Source organism: Parasteatoda tepidariorum, chromosome 8 (assembly GCF_043381705.1).
Source record: "Parasteatoda tepidariorum isolate YZ-2023 chromosome 8, CAS_Ptep_4.0, whole genome shotgun sequence".
Lineage (NCBI taxonomy): Eukaryota > Metazoa > Arthropoda > Arachnida > Araneae > Theridiidae > Parasteatoda > Parasteatoda tepidariorum.
Genome location: NC_092211.1, coordinates 934,026 through 954,205, shown reverse-complemented (window position 1 = coordinate 954,205; position 20,180 = coordinate 934,026). Strand labels below are relative to the sequence as shown.

The following is a 20,180-nucleotide window of genomic DNA, read 5'->3' as shown; positions in this document are numbered from 1 at the left end:
CATGAGCAAAAATATGTTTCTTGACCCTATGAAAAAAATAAATATGTATTTAAGTTTCAAGAAATAAAAAGGAAAGATAGTTAATTAAAACAATTTATATACCAAGGGCTAAAAATTTTTATACGACATTGTTTTTTTGCTAAACTTGTTGAGCTAATACGAGAAAATAGTATTGTCAAATTTTCATAACATTGTTCTGCCAACAATTACATATTATGATATATTGAAAACAACGGAAGCTAATTTTATTATATCGTTTTTAAGCTGTATTAATCAATTCATTCTATTCTTCCCTATTAAAACCCAATATTCTTCTGTATATATAACATTTAATGTTCTTAATTTTGAAAAAAATAATAATTTCCAACTTGAAATATTTTTAAAATTTTTTTTTCGTGTAGCCAATGGTGAAGAAAGTAACTTCAGACATGTACATAAAACAATTATGTTACTGAAAAGTAGAGTAAAACATTAATTAAATGAGCACAACTATGTATTGAGAAATATATTAATAAAAAAAAGACAACTTATTCCACAAAGTTGATACTCAAGGTGTTAAAATTCTTAAACATTTTCTAAGAATTTTATTTATAGGATATAGAATATTCATTATCCATAAAATATAAAAAAGTTAGCAACATGTCTATACTCAGACATGTATAATTTTCATAAGAATGCAGCCCATGTTGAATTTATGTTAAAATTAGTAATATACACGGGTGTGTGGTAGAGGAAGATTCATAGAAAAGGGAGATAGGATAAATCCCATATTCCTTGTTCCATATTTTTTGGTAAGGCCGAGGTGTAAAATTGTTGTAGTGAAAACTATATGTAGTGTAACATTTTCAAAAATAAAACATCTAAAATGTGACACTAGACATAACACTTAATCCTAAACTTGTTGCCAAGTTATTTTTATTTTTTCTTTCTCACTGTCAATTACTGCAGGACTTGCAAAAGAAAAAATCATGACAATATTACATGAAACAATCAGGCCTTTTTTTTGGAACCAGATACACAGACTTTTGAATCAGGGAAATTAGGAAACTAAAAAAAAAATACTTGTTTTCTCTAAATAAGTAGTAAAGCAAAAGAGTAATAAAACGACAAAATTTTTAATTTTAGAATTACTTTTTTCATAACAGAATATTTTTCACTTAATTTTAATTTAATATTTTCTTCCAAAATATTTTTATAGGTCAAAGCAATGAACAACTCAAAATTGTTTGATATCAAAATAGATAAATTTTTATTGAACTGTTGGGGGATTAAAACACAACCTTTTAATTTGTTAATATTTCCTACCAGCAATAATTATGTAATTAGATTTTACAATCACAGTTTTCTTGAATCAAATCATTCTAAAGTAGGATTCAAATTTTTTATTTCTGTATAAATTCCATTAAATTTGTATTCCATCAAATTTCCTACTTCGTTTCTAATATTGAAACGGAAACAAAGTTAATATGCTGCTTGACATTATTGTACAAAAGTGATTTAATAGATAATTCCTACATTCACCAGTTAAAAAGTGTATGATAAGTTTGTACTGTTGATTATAAATTGTCATTTTTAAAATCATACAAATTAAAAATTGTGAAATTTAAAAACATTTTTAAATATTTAAATAATATTTCCTGGAAATCATAAATAAGTTTGTGCATCACCAAAGTATTTTTCACCCTTAAAAATTTATAAGATAAAAATGTTAATTTCCATATTATATTGAAGCAGTAAATGCTGCAGCTAAGAAAATATACTTGAACAGTCCCGAATTCTGAACTATTAAGTTCGAGTAAGAACGACTTTTTTACTATCAATATCAATTTAAAATAAAAAGATATTGGATCAAAAATGTAACTCATTCGATTCTTTGAATTGTTTTTTGTTTTTTTAAATCGCGCATTTTTATTTGTAGGTAATGAAATATTCTGAATATATAAATAAAAATTGAGGTACATCAGGTCAAAAAAAACTAATAAATTAAGAATACCAGGATATACTATTAACTCTTCAGAAGAGTAAATTAGAAACTCTTAAAAAATTAATGGAGTTTTGCCTCAATAACCACGAAGAGCAATACATTAGAGTGGATACTGAACCACAAAGACATGATGAGAGAAAGTTCAATTTGATTAGGCACTCCAATCAATTGAATTTAGTCCAGATAGCGAAGCTCAAAACTGGACACTACCCAAAAAAATAGGCAAAGGTTTATTTACTGCATATTATTATATTTTTTCGGTGGTGCTAATCTTGAATCCAATCTGGATATTTTTCTTGGAAAAAGTTCACACGAATCTTGTTTTTTGCTTACAACAAACATGCTAGCCTCAGAAATTGAAAAAATCAAACTTTTTATAACCTTGTTTTAGCATGAAAATAAAAACATAAAAATAAACCTGAATAAAGTCTCAGATTTTAAATTAAATTCATTAAAACCAGTTGCTCCAACACATAAAATGTATAAATATTTCAATTTTTTATATATTTATACATATATTTTCAAAGTTGAAGCTTCGGTTTACTTAGTTTCTTTAAGGACCACATGAAACCTGTTTAAATATTAAAAAAACCAACAGGTGATTACTTTTAAGAGTGTAANATGAATTTTTTTTTTTTTTTTTTAAATCGCGCATTTTTATTTGTAGGTAATGAAATATTCTGAATATATAAATAAAAATTGAGGTACATCAGGGCAAAAAAAGCTAATAAATTAAGAATACCAGGATATACTATTAACTCTTCAGAAGAGTAAATTAGAAACTCTTAAAAAATTAATGGAGTTTTGCCTCAATAATCACGAAGAGCAATACATTAGAGTGGATACTGAACCACAAAAACATGATGAGAGAAAGTTCAATTTAATCAGGCACTCCAATCAATTGAATTTAGTCCAGATAGCGAAGCTCAAAACTGGACACTACCCAAAAAAATAGGCAAAGGTTTATTTATTGCATATTATTAAATTTTTTCGGTGGTGCTAATCTTGAATCCAATCTGGATATTTTTCTTGGAAAAAGTTCACACAAATCTTGTTTTTCGCTTACAACAAACATGCTAGCCTCAGAAATTGAAAAAGTCAAACTTTTTGTAACCTTGTTTTAGCATGAAAATAAAAACATAAAAATAAACCTGAATAAAGTCTCAGATTTTAAATTACATTCATTAAAACCAGTTGCTTCAACACATAAAATGTATAAATATTTCAATTTTTTATATATATATATATATATACATATATTTTCAAAGTTGAAGCTTCTTTCAATTAAGTACTTACATATAAATTTCGATAAAAAAGAAAGAAAACTTACAGCTGCTAAATCCAGCTGGATTGATTTTGATATCTTTACTTAAATCTTTCAATGCTGAGGCAATCTTTTCCTTTCAATATACTGTAGCAAGGTATACTGTAGCTCAAGTATAATAAGTTAAATAGTTATACAAATCAGCCTCTAGAAAGAAGTAAACCCCAATTATAACTTAATATCAAATATAATCGGCATTAATCCGTTCATTTAATATCTTGTAGACACTTTTAGAAATGCATCATTGCTATTTTTCAGAAATAATTATAACAAAAAATATTTTAAATCATTCATTTCTATGAAATTTGATTGATAACAATGTGTATCAAGCAAAAGTGTCTTGGATATAGTTTTCGAACTAAATAATTCATTATTTTTCCGTTTTCAGTTATTTATATGTTATGAATTTAAATATATATTGAAATATAATGATGGTGTGGCAATTTTTTTTTAGTTATCGGTACATTTTTTTGACAACAGGAAAATAAAATATTAGGATCCAGTTTATCCAGATTAATTTCCATATTTTTTGTTATCATAAACAAAAAATAATTGAAGTTATAAAAGTTGTGTTTTCCTGTAAAATATTTTTGCATCCCAAAATTTGAAAGGTTTTTAACAATAATATTTATTCTGTCATTATGATTTTCATCGTTATTTTTCCTAAATTAATAACTTAAAATTAAAAGAGTTGTTTCTTTATTATAACAAAACTCTATGATGTTACCTGCTTTTTAGGATAATTGAATTGGTGTCTAAACTTTTCAACAGTGTAAGAATTTTTTGTGGCGTAAATTACATTAATATACTTCAAGAAGTTAAAGATATTCGTTACATAATTTAGAGCTTAAAGATCTGTTTCATATACATTGTGATGCATGCACGATTGGTATTTAATGTTTGGCAAGCAAGAACATTAAATAAGACTGTAAACTCACCTCTTTACAAAAAACTTATTACTAAACGCAAAATTATTCATGTTCACTTATAGATCTTAATAGGATAAATAAATAGAGTTCTTTCATGCTATTTGGCAATCAAATTTGCCAAATAGTATGAATAACTTTGTAATAAAATAAAATAAATAATAAAATAAACTTTAATTTACAGTTTGTCGTGGGAAGTAACGGCAGAAGCTCAAGCAAACAAAATACTTTCAAGTCCATACAATATCTAAATACAATTCATTCTAACTAGTTACAACTTGAAGAATCTCACATGATTCTACCTTTAAACAGCTAGTTCTAGGTCTAATAGTTCTGACACGTTTAAAACTTAAAGATATATTGAGGGCCATTGTCTTGTACTTCCCATACTGGTTTTTTTTAAGCTGAAGAGATATTTATTTTGTCCATACGTTGACATTTTTAAAGGTGCAGGTTATTATTGCTTCTATACATTTACATTTTTAATGAGATTGTTATGATAATGATTAATGTGTGTTGTAGATAATAGTTTTGGGCTCAAACAAACTATAATCCTCTAAATCCTGTTTTAGCAACATTGGAATCATTATATATTTTTCTAGGTTAAACCTAGTAAACTTAGCAGGACTGATTTAACCAAATAAATGCTTATTTTTCCTTTTTGTTTTAATAAAACTTGAAAGGCTGAGCATTACTGTAAATCTAGAAAAACTCTGGATTGTTTGTGTGTAGATCAATTATACATTAAAACCATAAAATACAATCATAGTTAATTTAAGAAAATCATATTACAGACTTAATCATTGAAAATTCTTTAGTATTTTATTCAGTTGGGTTAACGAAAATATTAGATAAGATACAGTAACAAATAGAGACAAAGGCAGCACTGCCTTTTCAATTATACTTATAGTTTTTTAAAAAATCATTTCTTTCAATTGCCTTTCAGAATGTAAATTTGAAAGTTTTTAAGATTAACAAATTTGTGTAAAATACTATTTCAAATAGTATATAGTAAAAAATATAATTTTAGATTACTCTTTAATAAATCAATTCATATTAAAAAAAAAAAATTTTTTTCGAAAAATACTTTGTCTATGCTAGGCTAAACATATAATAAAATATTCGACAAAAAGGCCTAATACGAATAAGGGCAGAATATTCGTTGCATCCCTATTTAAAAGTGGTCTAATTTTTACAGCAAAGTATAGAAGTACATGGTGGAGATTAATGGGTATGGGTACATTAAATGGGTATGTAATAAACATAATATTTTCATTATATTAGCCCTAGAAATTACTGCTGTGCCTTTAGGAATATCTCTTTCAATTTAAAGGAAAAAAAAGAAAGGACAAATACCAATATAACTACTATGTATCTCTAAAATGAAAGTATCCATTAAAATATATCTGTTAGAGTTACAATAGGTTCAGTGATAACACTCCATAGAGTGACAGTAGGCGAAGTGATAACACTCCATAAATTTTCTTTAAAAATATGATTTTTCAAATTTATAAATAGAAAAGTTAAGAAATTTATAGTCTTTCAACAACGAGTTTTTACTTGTAAAAAGTTTGAGATTTCCTTATTAGATTAAAACTAATTATAAAAAATTGTTTTCTAAATTACATAACATATATAACAATGAATTTATCGGTGCACGGTAAAAAAAATGCAAAAAATTTCATTTGATTACAAATTAACTTTTATTATTCAGATAACAGAATTTGTTACTAATACAGTATCAGATGAAAGCAATGCTAGTGATTGGAATTACCTAGTAAAAATTAAATACTCTTGAGGGAGAATGGTATTGTTAAGCAATATTATTCCGACAAGATTAGCCAATTTAAACAATAGTTAAAACAAAACACTTAAAAAAAAATCCTAACTTTTTTAAAGTAACTTTATTTTCTTTTATTTAAGTATATATCATCAATTCAAAAATAACCAAATGAAAAAAAGTGATATTTTTTAATAAAATTTTTTATATGGAGTCTTAACTGCTAATGTGAGTCTGTATTACTTTATATAAACAAATAAATGAAATTTTTAAATGTTTATAAATATTTTGCTCTTCAGAAAATATAATTTTATACAATAATTCATGTTAGTAAAGTTAAGTCATAATGCTACTAAAAACTCTTAAAAATAACAAAGACCATCATCTACTTCAAGTTCTGATAATTTTCAAAATTACTTTAAAATGTAATTTTGGGTCAAGTTAAGAACAAAAGCTTCGTATCAGTATGTTAGGCTTGGTTATGCTTGTTTTTGAAACGCAATAGGATATTATATATAATATAATTATCCTTTTATACTATCAATTGATTGTTTAAGTTATCACAATTATACTTTATAATAACTTAATCACTTTTAATTTAGAAGATGAAGTATTATTCAAAACCTTGCTGTAAATAATCCAAGAAAAATCTAGTTGAACCCCAAAAACCAATTTTTTCGGTTCATTTGAAGAAAAAAAAACTGTTTTTTACTATTCTTGTTTGTTTATATATTTTTAGAGCATGATTAACTTTGTTATCTAGAATTACTATCAAGAATTCAAATTCTTCTCATGAAATGAAATAATTTACCTACAACACAAACTCTAACAAAATCAGCAATCATCCAATAAGGTGTGATTGTGAGAAAGACCTTCCTCATAATCCTTGACAAACCTTTCAGAACATTTACAAAAACTTAAAATGGAAAGTGCTTTTTTCAACAAAAAAAAAAAGAAAAAAAAGAATCAAATTTAGGTTATGTATTTGCTTAGCTAATTAAACTTAGAAATTGTTTTATAACAAATAAATTTACAATATTAGAAAAAAATCCTTTTTACATGTCATAACCTTGCAAAAGATTCTTTATATCGTAATTTATACAGTGTATAAGGAAGATTATACATATTTCCATTAAAAAATTTGAATCTTTCATATTCTCTTTAACACTTAATATCAAAAATAAGCATAAGTAATTTTTTTAAATATAATTCGTATCTGTAATAAAAATATTAATTATTCAGAAGAATATAATTTTTACATTTTTTAATAGCACTGGTAAATCTTTTCTTTTAAGATTTTTCTGACTCTACTNGCATAAGTAATTTTTTAAATATAATTCGTATCTGTAATAAAAATATTAATTATTCAGAAGAATATAATTTTTACATTTTTTAATAGCACTGGTAAATCTTTTCTTTTAAGATTTTTCTGACTCTACTCTAGTCAGTAAAAGAAATTATAAAAATGTACCTGTATTAATAGATGTTAAAGCACAATAAATTTACATTATTAAAACTCTGTTTATGCAAATAATATTTTTCGTTCTTCAAAATATTAAGGCAGTTATTTTAACAGGAGATGTAGGTTTGTTTCCCGGAAAGATATTTGTAATTGTAACAAGAGAATTGTAACATGTAATTTGTAATTGTAACAAGAGAAATGTTTCCCAAAACATGTATAAATATTATACTTACTGAAATAATTCAATGTTTCTTTGGATAGTTAATCCTATTCTACATCATTTTGATAAATAATTCTGAATTCTCATTTCAATTTTCTGACCAGAAGATTTTTCATTTTCCTGGAAAACAAAGTAAACAAAATAAATACAGAAACAAAACTTTTTCTTCAATTTAGAGTAAATATACTATCCTTTAATTTTTTAAAAATGTTTTTATAGCATGAATAATGCCTCAAAAATTTAAACATAAAGAAAAAGGGAGAAAATATTATTGATTTTTAAAACTCAAGATATAAAATATTGGTGATAGGGAGCAGAATGTAAATTTTTTACCTCCATTTTATTCATGATCTGGAAATTTTTCGATATCCCATCAAATAATAGAAAAAGTAGAAAACAATAATATGAGAAAAATTGTGATTCTAAATTTTATGCATACAATCAAACACGTGTAAAAGTATATACCTTGATTTCAGACACAATATCCTAATTTTAAATAAAAATAATGTTATTTTGCTGATGAATACTGACCCAATTTTTATTTCATTTGGCAAGCAGAAAAATTACTCATCTGGTTTTAACAGTTTATCCCCGATTTGCAGTATAACAAAATGCCTACCTAAAAAATGCGTACAGTATAAAACCCGTTATCCGGAAATCAGAAAACCGGAAAGAAATTCGGTAAATTTTCCCACCATTTAAAAAAAATTGTTTTTTTTCCTCATAAGATTTTAGAATTTTACCTTCTTTTTTGAACGATGTTTACCTTACCATCATTTTGGAAATTATCATTAGTGTATTACTTCATCGCCTTTTCTTCGTTTTAAGATTATTTTCAAATATTTTTTTTTTAGTTGGGTTAGCAATAAAAAAAAAAGGCTTTTTGCAGCGATTCAGGAAACCGGAAAAATCAGTTATCCGAATAGCGACGGTCCCGATGGTCCGGATAATCGGTTCCTTACTGTACTAAAAAATGCCACTCACACTTACACATATATAAATGAAAAGCATGTTAATTTAATTTAATAAAGTGTAACCTCATTATGACGTCATCATGTGGGGAGAGGAGCTATCCACGCTGTCAGCGTTGATCCGTGAAAAGGAACCCCGACATAAAATCGAGTTAACATGTCTTATATACTAGTGAATTGGAACTTTATTTTTTCAGTGGTAGAAACACTAAAATACGCACCCACCAGAATTATATCTGTGACAGAATTCGATAAGCGGATACTAGTTAATTTATTGCTGTTTTGTGAGAAGCCGGGAGAGCTGTATTAAGATCACCGGACTTTCTTGATGCTGATCGTGAAAGCTGTATTAAGTTCATTGTCGTGGTCGCTCCTGTGTTTTCATTAGCAGTCGAGTGTAAGGAAACTGGTCACAATTATATTTCATCTTCAGTAAATTGAGTTTAAAAACACATTATTAAACGAAAAATATGAATATGCAAATGGAAATCACGAAAAACACGAATAAAGTTTCATTTATCAAAATATAAGACGATATTTTTTACATAATATAATGATAAATATAACGATATTTTTTTAAATCAAATATAAAAAATATCGTAAATAAATTGCAATGACTAATTTTCTCATGATCGGGTCATCAATGTTCATTTATGAAGAGATACTCCAACATAGAATCGAGTTAACAAGTCTTATATACAAGTGAATTGGGATTGTATTTTTGTAGTGCTAGACAGCACTACAGCATCTTTAGTTCACCGTTCATTGCATTGGGCATTTTTAAAAAAAAATCTTGGGATTTTCAAAGAAATTTTATAAAATGTTGTGGCAACGAAAGTGTAGAAACTAGTTCTCAAAGTTAATCAATGCTTGCAGAAATTTTTTTTTATTGAAATTTTGTGCTCACAAAAAGTTTTTCATTTTATCTAAGTTTGAGATAAAATGAAAGACTGAGATAAATGATTTGAGTTTACCATAAGAGTAGGAGAGCGAAGCCTCCTAGTAAATTAAAATATTCAAAAACTCTTTGAAGAAGTAATGCAAAGTGTTGATAAATAATTATAACTAGAAAAAACATATTTATTAACTAAACAAACCACTAACTAAAATAACAAAACTAAAATAACTGTTAACTGCAATTAGAATCTAAAGAATTAATTTAAAAAAATACTTAAATTTTGTTTCATTGAAAAATTACTTCATCTTAAATTTTGGTCACGTGAGATTGATTTGTAACAATTGAAAAAAAATCGTCAACTACTTAAGATAAACTTTACACAATAATCATTCAAATTAGTTCATTAAATTATATATAAGCTATGAAAGTCTTGATTTTTAAAGGTTTTTAAGCCTTTAAATTTAAAAAAAAATGCTTTTTTTGGGTTTTGCTGTTTAAAAAGAAATAACTTTAAAAAAATTCTGAAGTTTAGGAAAGTTATTGAGAAGTACAAGAAAAATTTTTAGGCACAAATAAATTTAACACTTAAACGTTAAAAATGAAAAGAAATTAAATTTAAACATACTAAAGATATTAAGAATTAAAATCTGCAAAATTTCCTGAGCAATAATTTTAGTATCTTAAAAACTATTTAAAAACTAAACTTGAAAAATATAAGACATACTACTTTCAAAACAAAGAGGAAGGAGGAGTTTTGTAGGAGAAAAACATTAGAAAAGTTTGCCCCTACAATTTTTGTTTTAGGTCTGATAAAAATAAAATTGCTTTGAATTTTTGTATTGTCATAAAACATAAACCTTCAGATAAGATATAAGAATTCAAGTTAATTCAAAAGTGATAAAAATTAATATTGAAGACAAATTCCATTTGGTGAGGAAAAGAGAATAAATTTTACCTATTGAGTACATGAAAAATTGAAAATTGCACTGTGTCAAAATTGCAATTGTCAATCTACTAAAAACAATTTACTAACAGATAACAAATTGTCACTTTTCCGATAGCATTTTTTTCTAAAACATTGTATACTGCTACTTTTTTTTATTGACAGGAATAATTAATGTAAATAATTACACAGAAAATAGGTTAAACATCACTAATACAATTCCCAGTAAATTTACATTCTTTAAATTTGAAACTAATTTGGTATGACAAAAACATTTTTCGAGTATTTTGCACATCATGCATTAGGCTAAAATTGCAATTCCTATAACTATTTAAATTGTGACTGACTTATGTAAGTTCAGACTTATTCATTAAATAAAATTCTAAATAAATATTTTATTCATAATATCAAAAATAAAATTAGGACAAAGTATGTTTTAAAACTATTTTGACTTTTTTAAATGCTTTTTTTTGTTCAAAATGACATGGGTTCAGAGTGCTTCATCTTCAAGGAAGGCCCAAGAGGCAATCGCTTTTTCAAGTCTACGACCAGTTCACCCTGGAAGCTGGTGTAACAATTATATTTTATCTTCAGTAAATTGAGTTTAAAAACACATTATAAAAAAAAAAAAAATATGAATATGCAAATGAAAATAAAACGTTCAAAACATTGTAAATATAGTGAATCATAAATAAATTGCAACAAATTTTTTTTCATAATTTTTACCTGAGACGACTGTAACTGATTGTATCAAAAGCAAAGTTTTAAGAGCATCAGATGATGGTTTTAGTGGTTTAGCATCTAAATCATCCAACTTCATTTCCCTAAAAATGAACAACCACATTAGAAAAATACATGAATAAAGTCATATTATTCAGCTACCAGAAAATGACATGCGTGACATATGCAGGATTTAGAGTGGGCCAAGGAAAATCAGGCAGATGGGCGAAAAAGATTTTTCAAAATATTAAAACACAGTCAGGACATTTTTTTTGAAGGAGTACACATATACCAGCCCACTTTTAAAAAAGGCAAACTAAAGAAAATATAAGTTGCTTATAAAATTATAATAAAAGCAAATTTTATCACAAAAAATAATAAAATATTTATTTTTTATATTTTTTATTTCAGAATCATTAGAGCTAAAAGTTTTAAAGTTATCCAGCATTTTTTATCAATACTGAACAATTCAATAGTTTCAAATCAATGCATGGAAAAGTTTTGTAGTTCTATTGCTTTAAGAACCAGTAGAATTTATATTCCTGCATGAAAATGCGTAAGTAGCATTTTTAATTGAGTTCAAGATTTCCTTAATCAAACAATTATAAATTCAGGTGTCAACAATCTCGAATTGAAAAGACGGTGAATATGACATTTTCAATACAGTACACAAGTGATTTTAGTGGATGATCTCTCAAATGATTATTTTAAAATTTTATGATACTGTATTGATGATTGAAATCGATAATTTCAAAATCATATGAAAGAGACTAATCAATTGTGAAATTATAAATTCACACTAAAGTTGTGTGACTGCATTAGCTTAAAATAATAGTATGCGTATGACCCCTAAATCTATAGCCATAAAAATAAGATGATTTAAAATTGTTAAATTAGTTTTTCTTTTAGAACAAATGACTGAATTCCCAAATTGGTTCAAGCAATAAAGCATGAGGTTATATTTTTGAATATAATTGAAAAATTTGTTTTAGGTATTTTACTGCTGGTGAATTTTGCAAATTTCATTGATAGTTGAGAATGTTTTCAAATAAGCTTGCTGCTATGTACGGCATTACTTTAAAACAAATGGAAGCAATTTTTCTGATGGGTATTAAAAAAATTCACATTAATGAATAAAAAGTATAATTAACCAAGTCAGGAAAGTGGGAAAAAATAAAGCTAAGATTAAGCTAAAACCACATTGGGAAGAAATGCTACAATCATAGATAACTATTAAAAAGAAATTACAAACAGAAAAAATAAACGCATACTATTGCATTTTTATCTAACACTAAAATATGAAAAATGTTAAAAATATTTTACATCACGAAATACAAAGCAATGTAAAATCACAAACTTTTAAGCTAAAATAAACCGATCACATATCAGAACAAGTAGTTCTTTGAATTGATGCCGTACTTTCTTTTTTAAACATTTTACTTAAAAGCCACAAGTTCACAAAAATACATAAAATTTTTTTATTCTAAAATATTTAAAAAGTCAAAAGCTGAATTTTTTTAATCAAAACTTGCAAGACAATTTTATATATTTTACAAATTTTAGCATTGTTCGCAGTAGAAATAGAACACCAATGTCATAAAAACAATGTGTAAAAAAAAAACACTTGGCAATAACAAAATTTGAAGTTTTTAAAGTAGAATAAAATTGCATATTCTATATAAACGAATTTAAATAGTATTTAAATAATACCTTTTGCTTAGAATTGAATCCGGGCAACTTTAGCTTTATTATCCAGAAATAAAATTTGTTTCATATATTAAATAAAGCAAAACCTTTCTAACCTGACTAACCTGTCTATTCTATCTGTTTATTCAATCAATCTTGTTTATTTACTTAAGTCAGATTTATCTTCTTATTCTCAATTTTTCATAAGTTGTCATAAGAAAACTTCTTACAAGTTTTCAATGCTTTCACGTTGTATATAAGAATTTCATTGAATATGTATAATTGCCCCAAAAGCCAACCTTGAGTGGATTCCAAGAGAAAAATTCAAAGAGTTTTTGTAAAATATAGGTTTGTAAGCATAATAATAGATTTAAAAAAGTTGAAATGAAAATCATGATAAATTTTCTAATTTCATAAATGTTTTTGTGTACTGATACTTTAAGATTTTGTGATACTGATATTTATTTATCAGGGGTCTGTCTAGGTTTTTCTGAGAGGTACCTATTTTGTGAAAATTTAGACATAATTTGTGAAAAATTTAAAATTATGTTAAAAAATCAACACAAAAATATGGTAAAAATATGAATTTATCGTTTCTTAAGGGATACAAAAATAAAATTTTAAGAAAAAGTATTTTGTGAAACTACCGTTTTTCCTAAAGTTGAATTTGTGAAACTACCGTTTTACCTAAAATTGAATTTGTGAAGGTACCGCTAAACGGTAGTAAATTCGGCCTGNTGTTTACTAAAGTCAAATTTATCTTCTTATTCTTAATTTTTCATAAGTTGTCATAAGAAAACTTCTTACAAGTTTTCAATGCTATTACGTTGTATATAAGAATTTCATTGAATATGTATAATTGCCCCAAAAGCCAACCTTGAGTGGATTCCAAGAGAAAAATTCAAAGAGTTTTTGTAAAATATAGGTTTGTAAGCATAATAATAGATTTAAAAAAGTTGAAATGAAAATCATGATAAATTTTCTAATTTCATAAATGTTTTTGTGATACTGATATTTATTTATACTATATGTATTTTGGACATCAAAATACTTGCTTTTTTTTTAATAAAATAATCAGTTTAAAAACTAATATACACATCTAAAAATACTGGTGTTTAGACAAACTCGTAAAGTCGTCTGAGATAAACTCGTAAAATGCATAAAAACGAAAGAAAATACAAGAAAATGAAATATAGGTCATTAACTTATTAGTTTTATTAGGTGGTCTGCTATCTGGTTTTACAATATACTTCATTTACTTAAAAATGTTGTGTGGTTAAGTGATTCCTAAGGAAATTATGGGTCTTGGGGTTGCAGAACTTTTTGATTCATATTTACCAGACACGAGTCTCTCGTAAAAATACCTATTTCAAAGATATGAAAAGTATGTATTCTTATGATAAGAGATAAAATAGACTATTAATCACTAATAAGTCTGAAGCGAATTGAAACAAAATTCGGGTGTCCATGAAAATCTAGTGATATTTCTTATCGAAAATAGGAAACCAAATCTTTTTCAAAAAACAGATACATAATGCTGATTTGATAAGCAAAGGGTAGGATAAAACAAGGGTAACTGTTTATAAAAACTACTAGAGTACTACTAAACTAATAGTTCCTGAGAAATCAAATTTTAGATATCTGACTTTTACAAAATTCGATTTCTCATTAATTATTCAACCGATTTTGCTCAAATTTTGTATTTTGTGATGTAAAATTATATTCTTTAAAATGAGGCAAAAATGTTCTACCTAACAATTAAAAAAATTTTCGTGTCATTATAATTGCGACCATTTTAATTGAGTGAAAAAACAAACTGTTCAAACTGTTAGGACCATATTTCCTATATAGCGGCTACGCCTTATGTTTTGGGGATAAGAGAAACCCAAATCCGCCGGGGAAAAAATTTATTCAGAGATTATACGTTTTTGCGTCTTCTTTCTTACGTTAAAATAGCATCTGCACTTATTTAGCATCTTTGAGGTCACCCTCTCGAGCCATAAAGATTGAGTCCTAAAACGCGGAGATGCGATCATTGGATCAAAAGTTATTCAGGGTGGTTCATTTGGACTCCCTATTCAACATTATTAATATGATTCAACCACTCAGAAAAAATAAACTGAATTTCTAGTTTTTATTGCTTCTTAAAAAGTCATAGTGATTACACTACTAATTACAAGCATAGCCTCAATTAGCTTTTTACTGAAAATATATATTGAGATAATCAGATTTGTATTAGTTTTGACATTTTTTCAATCAAACAAATTGAAGTAGAATATAATTCCCAGAAGGAAAATTTCTGAATGTTTACCCTCAAATTTATGATAATCAAATATTAGTAAAATGAATTATAAATCAATGTTATATTTATATTCAGTTTGAGAAAGTAAATTATACTTTTCTAATATTTCATTCTTATGTAAACTTTATTGTGACAAGGATTTTCATCTATTATAAAAGTAAACATTTATTAGTTAACTTTATTCTTAAAACTAAGTTAAAATTTAATACATAATAACTAAAAAATAATCGATTAAGCTATTGCTTAAAGCTCTTTGAAATTTGGTCCTTGTTTATAAGTGTTCTATTTATGCTGGAATAACTGAAATATCAATATATAACTGCATGAAATGAAAAAATTAAAGTAAAAATGCAATAAGTGAATATAATAAACATAACATGAATAAGATAATTGAAAAATAAAAAACTTACAGAGGCAATTTGTTTGAAAAAGAGGGTTGTTGAATCCTAATTCTTGAAGTTTCAAAAAAATCAGAGTTTATACCGTGGATATTCATAAATTTTTTTTCATGACCTTTCAAGAGCTTCCTTTATTGAAAAAAAAAATTTATTTTTTCAAATTATTGTAAAATATTCATGACATCTGAAATGTTTAACAGTAATGAGATATGATATGCATATGAAATAAACATTTATTTTAAACTTTTTAGTTAAAACGGAATTAAACATTATAGATATTATTACATTGTTTGCAAATGAGTGTAAAGTAACAGCAGGAGGGAACGCCTTTTATTTTTTTGTAGGTTGAACAGTCACAGCTGCAGACATTTTGTTTTTGTAGAATTGGACTTTAATTAAGATTTGTAACTGTAACTGGAGTGAATGGTTCTCTTTGGAGAGGTTTGCTCTCTGTATACTTATATGTCTAGATTGACATAAAATTATGGTACTCTTTTAGAAAATCAAATTATGAAAATATTACTTCCAATGACACCTTTAATTTGTATACATTTCATTAAATTTATAAACAATGTAATTCTATTTCAATGAAATTGCACTTGAAATAAATAATTATAAAAAAACGCCTTCAAGCATAATGGTAAATTTTATTATTCGTGGATAACTGTTTTAGAGTTTATTGTTCAAGTATAAACTAGTAAAATATGAAGAAAAAAAACTGAAGAAACAGTTTAAAAATGGAAGAGTATTTGAGAATAATATGTATCTCTGTCCTGCATTAAATGTGAACCATTGTTAAAACTTGAGTATAACTCTAAATTATTATTGAACTTTAGTAGTTTGATAAGTAAAATTAGGAATTTAAATATGAAAAATAACAATTTATATTTCCCTTGTATGATTTTAAGTGCACGAGAAGAAAATAAATACGTAAATATCATTCAAAAGAAAAACAAATTTATAATGTTTTATTTGTCAAAAGTATTTCATTATTTAAAAAAACACTGTAATGTTTAAAATATATTACAACATAGTTAGGATATGTATAAGATGAACAAATACTAAACATTTCTATAAAAAAACTTTTGCGCTGCTTATAAAAAGAAAAAAACAGCGTATAATAAAACTAAACATTAAAAATTCGACTTCCTTGCTTGCATTAGAACTTAAAGTGTAAAACTGATTTTTATACATAAAATTAACTGTTAAAACACTCCTATTGCATAAACTACACCTTCATCTTTCATATGTTTTTCATTTTGAATCACAAGTTTCATTCTTTTGGTTCTACGAGCTTCAAAAGAAGCTGCGGAAGCCCTCTTTTCGGCAACAGTAATTCGTCTTTGGTCAATGTTCTTCAAATTTAAGCACAAGTCTTTATTTATTTTAATCCCAAGTTTACTAAAAATAGCACCAAAACACTGATGTCCATCTTCAAATACACAAGTTGCTAGATTTGCAACTATCTCAGCAACGTTTAATCCGCAACCAATAATTTTCAGGCAATATTTCCAAATAACTGAATTGATGCTTTCATTGGGATTTTGAGTTTTACCTCCCAAACAAAGTTTTAAAAGTTCTGTTTTACACAGTTCGGCGAATACAGGTTTTACTGCATCTTTCACTGTTTTAGCAATCCATTGCTTGTGTTTATACTTCACTGTTTCACCTTTGATAACTGCAGCATTATACTTACACCAAGTATTTTCACCCTAAGGACAAAACCAATGCATTGGCTCATCATCTGTTGAAAAGGTATAGCCCCTAACTGCCCATATGGCCATTCTCATGGAAGCCACACTGCTTTTTGTTTTCACGTATAGCATTACCATAATATATAGGTAGTCAATATATCGCCAAGTATTTTCACCCTTAGGACAAAATCAATGCATTGGCTCATCATCTGTTGAAAAGATATGTCCCCCTACTGCTCATTCTCATGGAAGCCACACTATTTGTTTTCACATATAGCATTACCATAATATATTGTCAGTTTCTGTATAGGGGAATCTGTCAAGTGTCCTTTACCGCCAATAGTTTTAACATCTGACAAATTTTTTTTACCGGACAATGTCTTTAACGTTCGTAACCGGGAGCCCATTCGCTTTTGAACATGCCCTACACATTCTTCCTTCTGAATAGGGAAGCTGTCACCATATGGATTATTTTTAGACAGTGCAAGGTAAGTTTTAGAGTCACAATCCCCAATGTAGTTCGTATACTTGAGGCCATGAAGTTTTTCAGAACGCTGGAAGATTTTTAACATACCATCCACTTCCATTTGTCCAGCACTACCTAAATGGTTTTTTTTGCAAAAGGGCAAGTGTTTTTGGAGCCATCTCTTACAATTTATTCCAAATTTTGCACCTTGGTATGCATCGCAAACTTTACAATATGAGGACATAACTTCAATGTCTAAAATATTGCCCGCTTCTGAACCAATCAAAATACAGGTCCCTATTAATGATGTGTGCCCTCTTGTTTCACATGTACCATCACCGGTGACAGTTGATGTATCTTTACCAGTACATGATTTTTCTGCAGAGGCAGCATTAGCCATGCTTTCCTTCGCAACTTCACAGATAGCACTACACAATTTCGTATTTATATTATCAAAATTCTTTTGCTCGACAGGGCATGGTAAGCTCATCAGTGTACAAAACATTTGTAAATCATTCAGTCCTTTCCCAATTGATCTCAGAGCTAAAACTGAACGCTGATTTACTTCTGATGCATTCATTTTAGAACCCATTTCTTGACAGCTTAAAAAAGAGTCTATAGTTTTACACTTTTGGCACTTGAACTCAAAAGTGGAAGCCAAACCCCTTGTAGATTTCTCAACAATGTTATACTGCCCATGGCAGACAGCACAACACGACAGACTTATAATTTTATTTAAAAATAAATTTAAATCAAAAAGTCTGCCGCCAATAAAATTTGAGTCTACATTTGACATATTAGACTAAAGTTTTTCTTTTCCCAAAGATAACTTTCTATTGGATGCATTGGGAATCACTTTCCTTTTCACAAAAGGTTGTTTACCGGATTCTACTTTAACATGTTTATTTCCAGAGAATTTTCTCGTTTTAGATTGTTGTCCAGATTTTCGTTTACAAACAGAAGCATTCGTTTTGAAAAGTAAAAAATCAGCTTAGATGAAATGAATTCTCGAGCGTTTATAACCACGATTAAATCAAAAGAAATTAAAAATAACAATCAAAACAAATAGCAGTTGAGTCGAGTTGAGAAACAACCCATTTTCATTTGGTTGTAATGAACAAAATTAATAAAAAAACACTACAACTAACAAAACACTGAGAAATGGGAAATCGAAACTGCAGACGATATCCCGGTGGCGTCATGAGTTGGCATCTATCATGAATTGGCCGCGAGCAATAGCATCATGTCAAGTGATGCTAAATAAATTTTATCTTTTTCCAATGGTATGAATTACAAACATCGAGCTTAGCTTACTTCAATAACGTAAAGACACCAAAGATTACAACATATAATATTAAATAAAGAAATTCGAAATTAATTTAGCTGTATTAAGTGAAAAACGAAGTGGAAGACCCAGGTAAGTGACATTTTCAGAACGAGAAATAAAGTTTTATCCGAATTATTTTATACCAATATATTAGAACGTGGGTCTAATAATTCCTTGTTTTATTTTATTCATCAGTGCCTAATTGAAATAAAAATGAGGTATGCATACTAAAAACTAATATGGATTACCTATGTTAAGATAAAAGTCGAAGCAAAAAAAGTTCTATTAAAATAAACATACACAGATTGAAGTAACCACTTTATGACATTTTATTGCCTGTTTATTTATTATTATTGACGCAACCAATTTATTCATTAACTCCTCTATAAATGTCATTCACCTGGTCCTTCATCAGTCTCCTCATTAATTGCGTCGATATATGCCTTCGAATTTTGAGCATGAATACCATACCTGCCAACTTTTAATCCCTTCCATTATTATATTTTTCCTAGTGGTATTAAAATGGAATTTAAACTTCAATTTTAAGCAAACAAATACGTTGTATTTGAGAAAACTTAAGTTGACAACCATGACAGTAACGCATATTAATATATGTGCTTAATTTTTGTAAGAATAGTGGTGATCTACCACTTTAAATATGAAAATAAATAGTGACTACCACTTTAGTGACTAATAGTGACTAATAGTGACTACCACTTTAAATATGAAAATAAAATCTTCCGGAAAATCCGGAAGAGTTGGCAGTTATAAAATCCGTTTTGTTTCTCGGTACTGTTTTATTGGTTATTTTCCTCGTTTATTAATCCATTGCAAATCCAATTAATAAATAAAATTAAGCTAAAAGTGTCAAAGGGCTCAAGGCATTCTGAATTATTTAATAAAACAGAGGGAAAATTTAACTCACCAGACATCAGAGATACGTGAAGAGCACCAGACTTCGGAGACAAGAGCGCCAGACTTCCGAGACAAGAGCGCCAGACTTCCGAGACAAGAGCGCCAGACTTCCTAGACAAGAGCGCCAGACTTCCGAGACAAGAGCGCCAGACTTCACAGCAGAC

General features: G+C 27.2%; 1 protein-coding gene and 1 long non-coding RNA gene across 2 annotated transcripts; both read right to left on the bottom strand.

The window, feature by feature from the left end:
* Nucleotides 1–3,320: 3,320 nt before the first annotated feature.
* On the bottom strand, nt 3,321–11,558 carry LOC122270834 (uncharacterized). The gene is made up of 3 exons (XR_006226010.2): nt 11,235–11,558; nt 7,710–7,816; nt 3,321–3,455 (listed from the first exon to the last, which is right to left on the bottom strand). It is a non-coding gene; the product is annotated as an uncharacterized lncRNA (long non-coding RNA).
* A 4,996-nt stretch (nt 11,559–16,554) lies between these two features.
* On the bottom strand, nt 16,555–18,915 carry LOC139426207 (uncharacterized). Its single transcript, XM_071184103.1, has 2 exons — nt 17,567–18,915; nt 16,555–17,417 (listed from the first exon to the last, which is right to left on the bottom strand). The coding sequence occupies exons 1-2, from the start codon at nt 18,568–18,570 to the stop codon at nt 17,327–17,329; spliced, it is 1,095 nt and encodes a 364-aa protein (XP_071040204.1). The 5' UTR covers nt 18,571–18,915; the 3' UTR covers nt 16,555–17,326.
* Nucleotides 18,916–20,180: the final 1,265 nt, after the last annotated feature.